This window comes from Oratosquilla oratoria, chromosome 37, assembly GCF_046742065.1.
Source record: "Oratosquilla oratoria isolate Oo_2021 chromosome 37, ASM4674206v1, whole genome shotgun sequence".
Lineage (NCBI taxonomy): Eukaryota > Metazoa > Arthropoda > Malacostraca > Stomatopoda > Squillidae > Oratosquilla > Oratosquilla oratoria.
Genome location: NC_134813.1, coordinates 38,029,029 through 38,038,090, shown reverse-complemented (window position 1 = coordinate 38,038,090; position 9,062 = coordinate 38,029,029). Strand labels below are relative to the sequence as shown.

At 45.8% G+C, this 9,062-nt stretch overlaps 1 protein-coding gene across 2 annotated transcripts in view; it reads left to right on the top strand.

The window, feature by feature from the left end:
• The window catches only part of LOC143019665 (uncharacterized), a 15,744-nt gene extending 7,641 nt beyond the window's left edge, over window positions 1-8,103 (top strand). For both annotated transcript variants that reach the window (XR_012965845.1, XM_076175570.1), the window contains exon 2: window positions 4,635-8,103. Coding sequence is in view for 1 of the 2 variants with exons in the window: in XM_076175570.1 (XP_076031685.1) it covers window positions 4,635-4,672 (38 nt within the window). In the remaining variant the exon portion in view is untranslated. The remainder of the gene's footprint in view (window positions 1-4,634) is intronic.
• Window positions 8,104-9,062: the final 959 nt, after the last annotated feature.

Below are 9,062 nucleotides of genomic sequence, written 5' to 3'. Positions count from 1 at the left end.
CCTTCACCTCCACCTTTTCCCTCTCCTCCTCATACTTGCTTGTGCCGCCGCTGCCGTAGGAATCCTAAGCCGAATTTGCTTGCTTGCAGCTCTCTCTCTCTCTCTCTCTCTCTCTCTCTCTCTCTCTCTCTCTCTCTCTCTCTCTCTCTCTCTCTCTCTCTCTCTCTCTCTCTCTCTCTCTCTCTCTCTCTCTTTCCTTTCTTCCTCCCCTTCTTTCTCTTTTCTTTAACTCTCTTGGCCACTTGTTTTCTCGCGCTCTTTTTCTCCTCCAATTTCTACTCATCGGCTTTCTCCGTCTCCTCTCTTACTTCGTATTCTCCTCCTCCTCTTCCTCCTCCTCCTCCTCCTCCTTCTCCTCCTCCTCCTCTTCCTCGACTTCCTTCTGATTTATTTTCCTTTCATTCTTCAGTGATTTCTCTTGATATTTCCATATTTCTTTTCTCTTTTCTGGACTTCATCTTTTTCGTCTACTTTTTCACTGCCATCTTCATTTTTCATTTTTCCTTATCTCTACCTCAGTCATATCTTAATTGGCATAAAAAAATTGTGCGTGTGTGTGTGTGTGTGTGTGTGTGTGTGTGTGTGTGTGTGTGTGTGTGTGTGTGTGTGTGTGTGTGTGTGTGTGTGTGTGTTGCAATCCATATCTAGTTTCCTTTCCTCCCCAACTGTTCTATTTTTCTTTCTCCATTTATTTTTTCTTTTCTTTTTTCTTAAACTAAAATGTGGTCCCATTCATTCTCTATTTTTTTTTTTTTTTTTTTTTTTTTTTTTCTTCTGAGAGTGTTGACCTCATTTTGATATCATTACTCATGTCTTTCCTTCTTGCCCTGGTCATTATCACCACTCTATCTGTTATTACCTCCACTACTCTCTCCATTGTCTCTTTCACCATCTCTGCTATCACCATCACTATCCACCAGCGGTAGCATAACATCTCCACCATCACCACTACTCTTTATCACCATTTTCTCCACCGGTTCCGTTCCTACTATCACCAGATTCATCACATTTGCAACCACCAGCATAATGACCATCTACATTGACATAAGTTTCATCATCATTGATTATACTAACATCACATTTCCCATTCCCACTCTCTTCTTCCCTCTCTTTCTCTTTCGTATTTCTCACTCTCTTCTCTCTTTTATTCTCATTACTCCTCTCTTTCTTCTCCTTTCTTCTTCTTTATCTCTTTTCATCCCCAGAGAACAGAAGTCTGTATTTCTCCATCCTTTCTTCTCATCGTTTTGAGAAAACGAGTCTTTTATCAGGTGTATATACACAAATCATCTTCATTCAAATCTCATCACTGATGGTACTGTCTCCTACAGTACTTCCTCTCTCTCTCTCTCTCTCTCTCTCTCTCTCTCTCTCTCTCTCTCTCTCTCTCTCTCTCTCTCTCTCTCTCTCTCTCTCTCTCTCTCTCTCTCTCTCTCTCTCTCTCTCTCTCTCTCTCTCTCTCTCTCTCTCTCTCTCTCTCTCTCTCTCTCTCTCTCTCTTTCTGTGTCAGTGACGGAGGATTGAAGTAGCATAGCTGTAGCTTACAATTTTTCGTGATGGATATAGCAGCTCATAACGCTGAGATGTACATAGTAATTTAGATGTCTGTAGCTGAAATCAGTGTTGAGAAAGTAGCATTGTGCCAATCTACGCCTACATTGCAGATCTGTGGTGCTATAGTGAATGATAATGTAGTCTGTGCTGCATTTTACGAGGAAATGTGACGGTATTGTTTGTATCCTGTTACGTGGCATGGTCTGTGTCCTAGTCTGTGTGTGTCTGTGTGTGTGTGTGTGTGTGTGTGTGTGTGTGTGTGTGTGTGTGTGTGTGTGTGTGTGTGTGTGTGTGTGTGTGTGTGTGTGTGTGTGTGTGTGTGTGTGTGTGTAAGAGTGTGTTTGTTTCACAATATATACATGATAAAAATAAATGTATAATTGCAATTTGGAGTTTGTATTGTTGTTTTTATAATGGCTGAGATGGATGTATGGCCACTGCACCGACTGGTAGTCATTTTGTGGTATAGTAGTACTGTGTGGTATGCTGATGTATGTTGGTGGATATGTGGTATAGTGATAATGACCAATAGCATAGTGATACTGTAGTATGGTAGTGATGGGTAGTATTGTAGAGGAGCCATGGTAAAATAGTCCTTATGCACTAAGACAGTAGCTTGCTTATTGCCTAACTGCTTTCTCGTCTCTACCAAACACAGCACCAAACACGCATGCCCACTTGCTGGTAACAGAAAAAAATATACTTTATTTGCTTGCCAAATAATCAGGATTTCAGTATTTTTGTAGTTACGTATCTAGAAACTAATTAAAAACAATTTTGCTTGATCTTTTTCTAAAAAATAACGAGTAGAGTCTCTTAATAGAAACAAATTCATGGTACAGTCTTCTTAAGAGTGAATGCATAATTTTTTTAATGGCTTTCATTATTACTGTCGTCAGTTTTTTTTTTTTAAGATTAAAGAGTTTCATATTCTTCATCCGTTGTTGAAATTACCTCCGCCTTAAGGAACGAACGTTCGTTTTGATTCGTGATTGATGCCTCTGCGGCTCATTTAGGTGGTTCGCAATCCAGGTGCTCCGACAAGTAGAATGTTCTTTTCGCAATCAAAGATGATCATTATCTAAGCCCCCCCACCCACCACTCACCCCAACCCGCTTTTGTGCCTTTAGCTCATCATAATAAAATAATTACGCCCTCTATTTTCCTTCCGAGGCATGTGATTGGTCAGTAGGAGGGTGTAGAGAGCTGTGATAGGTCCATGGTTCTCCCCGCCCCCACTATTGACCAATAGCAAGCTTCGCGGAGGTGGTGGTGGGCGTGGCCAATTTCATTCAGGCTTATGCGAATGGGATGAGCAGGGGTCTGTCTATGAGGACGCCGGTCCCTATGTGCCTTAGAAAAAAAGAAAATCTAGATTCCCCATTCCCCCTGTGTCTAGATAATTGTACCCTCATTTTAGAACCTGATCACTCCCCCCCCCAGAATTCCTCCTAGTGTAAAATAGATTTATATCTGTGTTTGTCATATATGTATCCCGTCCCTTTGTACGAAGCTCCCCTTACCGCTTAAGTATTAAGGCTCTGTGTGTATATACACAGATGTCCTTAGTGTGGATATTGGGAGTTGTAAGTAGCTTGTCTGTGTTTAGTGACTATTCGATTAGCTAAGAAGTATTTTTTGTCTAGAACGTTTTTTGTCTAGGAAGTTCCAAAGTACCTAGTCACCTCCCCATTGACGTTAAATGTGGCTTTTCTAGATACCTAAATGTTGATGTTAGAGAATATGTTAGATGTTAGAGAAGGAGGCTAATATTGTTTACCCTGTACAGTGTAGTAATGAAGATTGATTTACAATGTTACAAAGTAAATGTTATGTGTTTTTGAAATAATCAACAATGACCAGTATCTTCTAGTTTATTTGTCATGAGGTAAGCCCTAACTAGTTAGTGTTTTAAGAGGCCATTAGTAAGCCGATAGTTAACTGGCACTCTGTTGCAAAATAAGGATACTTCCATTTTTTTCAGAGCAACCTTTAGTTAAGTACTTTATCATAATACTTAAATAATTAGAGGTAAGAAAGGTTCGTTTTTTATTACACTTAAACCACTGAAATTGTTCGTAATATTATGAAAAAATCAACTCTATTCTGACCATTGATGCTGAAGTATATAGGGACTTTTATGGCGGCGGTAGTATTAGTGGTTATAATGATTATGATGATGACACTGATGATGGTCGTGGTGGTAGCAAACAACTGCAGTAGATAATTACTAGTGTATGCAATTTCTATTTGACCTCTTTTTCGCTCTCACGCACACTAAGTTATTCACTTAACTTTGCTTGTTCTGAGTGCTCTCACCACAGTAGCAATCACTCGTAGTTTGGTCTCTATTGATACTAATTTAGATAAGTAGTAGCACTTCACACAGTCTTAAAGTGTTTGGGCAAATATTTCAATACACATACATGCACGTGTGTAATGTCATACACATGCACATACACACACGCACACACACACACACACACACACACACACACACACACACACACACACACACACACACACACACACACACACACACACACACACATAATATATATATATATATATATATATATTTATATATATATATATGTATATATATATATATATATATATATATATATATATATATATATATATATACAGCTAAAAGAATGTCGAAGGCAAGGGCAAGGGCCATCCAGGTGACCACACCTCTTATTAATAAAGAGGGATCAAGTGTTCGTATGCTTCCCTGCCACTACTTACCTTCGGCTTCGACTTCGTTCTAGCCAGAAGTGAAAAGAAATTCAATTGATAACTTGCTGTGGACTATAATATGTATAGAAAACACTATCCATTCCAGTGCTTATGTCTGAACACTTCAGACAGTTGTTGTTGTTGTTTTATTATTATTCAATCACAAGTTTGTGATACATTCTGGTGACACAAAGATGCCAACATATCATCTATGACCACACACTCAATCAATTCCCACAAACCCCAAAACCGCCCGAGCAGTTTAAGCAAATAGGTGTAAGAACGTCTACGTCTCGCTCTGAATGCAAACGAACTAATCCCTTTGCTTTTATCCACAGCGACCAAGGAGCCAGTGGTGTTCGACCAGCTGTTGTGACGGTGCACGCGTGCGCGAGATTACACTCTCATCCCCAACCAGTGAACACCCGCGGCCCACCCACACACCCACCTGCTCTCCAGGTCCTGCCGCTACCGTCACCACCACAGCTGCTGTCCGCACCACTATCACCACCACCACCGCCGCCGCCATATCCTTCTTCGGCACATAAGTCAGCCGACGCATCTACGCCGTCAGAAGCAACACTCGCCTCTTCCTGGGCAGTGACGTCACAGTCGTCTCTACGACCACAACCGTTGCAACCTCCTTCGCCGAAGTCGACGCCTAGGTCTCCTTGGCTTCAGTCGACACCCTTTCCTCCCTGTTCGACTTCGTGGTCGATCTCTCTTACCAGTTCCTTGCTCGTCGCCGTCGGAACCCTGTCCGTTGTTCGTCCCAGTCTTGTAGACTTCCTCATCCTCATCCTCATCCTCATCCTCCACCTGTCCCTCTTCGACCATACCACCAGAATCCAAGGTCGCCGCGAACTTCCCGAGTCACGACCTCCCTCTCCACGATCTCAGTACCTCCCTTCAAAGCCAGTTCACAACCCACCCCCGTCAAGTAGTGTCTCCAGTTCCCTTAAGGTCCCTAGCAAGAATTCTCTCCCTCTGTCTCCTCCTCCTCCCCTTGCCATCTTAAATCAGGAGGATCATTTAGTTATTTCCCTTAGAGTCCTCAACATAGAGAGCTTGTAACAAAGCACAAAGTGATCACTCCCTCTTCATCATCTCCATGAAGACGGAGGCAATATACAAACATCGAACTTCAGCGCATGAAAGCTGAAGTGACCCTTCTAGTTCACTTCGCACTTGCCCCCCATCTGCTGTGTCCTACTCAACTGGATCGGGAGGACGCATCAAGGCTTGACCACGACTTCTGCTCGTCTTGTTTAGTCTACAAGCTTCTGCCTCGGGCCCGTCCCGCCATTCCCTGTGCAGTTCATTCCTCCTTAGTCAAAAAGAAAAAAACCTCTACCCCATCCCCGTCCCCCACTCCCTGTGCAGTCTACCCCGCCTGCTCCTTCTCGTTACATGGTCCTACTTCGACGAAATAGTCTTCTTCGTCTCCCGAACACACACACACGCACACAGACTCCTTCCTCTCCAAGAACCTTGATAGTCAACTCCAGACTTCTTTTCCTTCCCCAGCGTCCAGCCCAGTCCAGTCCAGTCCCAATCCCGGCAACCCCACCTGGGACGGGTCAGAAGAGCTTCCTCTCCTTCTGCCATCTTCGTCTGGACTGAATCCTCCATCTCTCCCAGTTTCCCAGACCACAAGACGTCAAACTTCCATCCATCCTCTCCAGCAGAAGGACGGACCCGCCACTGACAATTACTAACCTGACAGTTCTTGTTGAGTATGAAGGTTCACGTCCTCTGCTGGACATCTGCCTTCTCCCTCGAAGCTTCCTCCGATTCCTCTTCCTCTTTCACCCCCTCGACCACACGTAGGTCACACTGAAAGGTGACGCCACACAGCGACTGTGTGTATTCAGTCCGAGGGTAGAATCCCCCATCCATTTACATGACCTTGTCTCAACACTTCCCTGTCACAAGTGGTGTGTTAGCCCTTCCTACGCTGGGGGTCATAGGTCACCTGCGTTGGCGTGCAGTCCCCCCCCACCACGACTTTAACCGTAGATACCCCAGCAGCAGGGAACCTCACATTCCCTAGTGTATAGCTCTGCCCTTACACGCCACGTATAGTCACCCTATCCCAGTCCCCACTCGCCCACGTCAACCCTCCCTACGAACTCACCCGTTCTCCCACGTTTTTGCCCAGTCTCTTATCCCTAATAGAGACCATCCCACATAGTAATATCACATGTCTTGTAAATCTTCAAGATAAGCCCACGAGCAAAACGCCTCTACGTACTGAAAGAGAAAGTGCAACTCATAAGTCAGGTACCTTTACATTGGTACATTACGTCACAGGCCCCTCCCCCCTCTTCTAGACAAAGGTGTCATACTAATAGATGAGACTGTCTCACATTCGCTACAAAAATAAAGATAAGAATGAATACACAGTCAACATATTTTTGAAACTTGTTTCCCTCACCTTGTCACTGCCACAGTCCATGCCCTGTACCTTTTTCTCTACCCCTCGTCTTCGTTCTTGTCTCTACTCGGAAAACTCCCAGTGAGACCTGAGGATCAACGCCACATCTGTCCTCCTACTCGCTACCTAAATCTCCCCATTCCCTTTCCCTACGACCGTTCATAGACGTTCCTCGCCTTTGGGAGGAATTCATCTTGTGGACCGGGTCGTTCTCCCCGTCTTTCCCATAGGACCTTTCTTCCCCTTGTCTGCACATATTGAGTGGGGTCTATATTTCCTCTGTTCCTCTTCGCACAACACCCCCAACCCACTCCAACCACCTGTCTCTCTCTAGCTTTGCAACGACACAAAAAGGCTGCATGATAAAAACTAGAAAATCGTTTTGAAAGTGCCTAGTTGATTATAAAAAATCAGACTCGCTGCTAAGATTAGATTATAAGTACTATACATATATACATAGATATACAATATATATATAGATATCTAAATACTTTTTCGCTATAAATGCTACTGTAATTATGATACTTGAGTGAATTAACCTGTGACGCTGGCTTTTAGATCTAGCAACTGCAACTTCGACTGCAACTTTTACAACTGCATTTGGGACTGCAACAGACGGTGAAAAAAAAAAAAATCGAGGATGACGTGCAGGCTTGTCCTGGCCATTCATCCACCAGTGACTGTTTGAAGTGTTTACGATCTCGTTCTGTTCTCTGAGGCCAATTCTCGGCGAGACCCTCTACCACCATTTCGCCGAGCGCTGATGATGCAATCCTTTTAACATTCAAACCCCATTCGTGTGTGTGTGTGTGCGTGCGTGCGTGTGTGCGTGCGTGTGTGTGTGTGTATGTATGCATCCGTGCGTCGCTTGCCGACCCATAGGCTCGGATCCATACAGAGTTGCTATCTGTCGCCTGTGGCTGTTGGCCGAAAACTTCAGCGAAGCTTGACGTCGTCAATTTTAGCTTTGGGAGGCTTTTCTGCTGTGACGTTTCAAGTCCCTGTACTTGGAGGGTGACCTTCAGCTTCTTCTGCTACCTAGAGCCAATCGCCCTCCACCCCCCCCCACGCCTTCAATAGCTTGTGCTTAACGTCTCCTCCTTCGAATTTCTTACCTGTGTGTGTGCGCGCGTGCTTGCGTCAGAGTGCGAGGTTATATGCGCGCCTGCGAGTGCATGCTAAGTGCACGGCACCTGATCAGAGTCTGTACAGTCTGCAACAGCCGTCCTTGCACAGTTTAGCACCAAGAGGAGGAGGACTTAGACCACCTCGCTCCTCTTTCCCACCCCTCCTTTCCACCGATCGACCTTTGCAGAATCCAAGCTGGGGGAAGAAGGCGAAGAAGTAGTGGGAGAGGCAGCCGCCATGGAAGAACCGGTGCAGGAACCTCTCCCCGTGCGCATAAAATACTACATAACACTCACCCTCGGCGTCACATCCATCCTCTCTGTCTTCATTTTCCTCTTCCTCGTGCCGTTCGTCCTCGACCCTTCCATCTCGACCCTGATGGCCAACTTCGACCCCGAGCCAGTGGTGTGTAAGACGGTGCAGAGCGACCACCAGCTCGGCATGAAGAACTGTTCCTGGTCCTCGTGTAAGCACGGGTGCACGACAGACCAGTACGAGTGCGACCAGATCTACGTGAACTACATGCACGTGCCCTTTTCGACGTACGACGAGATCGAAGACGGTGACGAAGAGAGCAAGTGGATCGGAAGGGGAGTACCCGTGTTCGTCAACATCAAAGCCTGCGGGTACCCTCCTCACACGAACTGCACGGAGTTCGGCGAAATCTTCGGGCCCCTGGGGGCCATCTTCCCGTGCTACTACTCGAGGGCTGATCCGGACCTGGTCATCACCGAGTATTCGTGGGAGAGCGCCGTCAACCCGCTCATCATCGCTCTAATAGTACCCAACCTCATCACTGGTATTTCGCTGGCCGTCCTATCTTACTGGTACTACCCGGGATGTCAGAGACGTCCTAACCAGTACCAGTTACCGCCCGACCAGGAGGATGCCAGTAGCCAGCAGGGCGAGGATGACGAGGACGACGACGACGACGAGGACGAGGACGAGGACGAAGACGGAAGTCATGGGGACAAAGAGAGTCAAAGTGGCGGCGAGGGGGACAGTACCCTGAGCACCGCGAACTCCAACAACGAGGACGAGAGGGATAAGGACGAGGCGGAGAGCCGGCGAGGGGGTGGTCACGAGATCAGCAAAAAGAATAGACCCCAGGAGGAGGAGAAGGACCGCGACACTTGTATAACAATACCGGAAGAGTAAGTTCCTGCGCTTCTTTCCGTCCTTTCTTTCTCCTTCAGAGGCC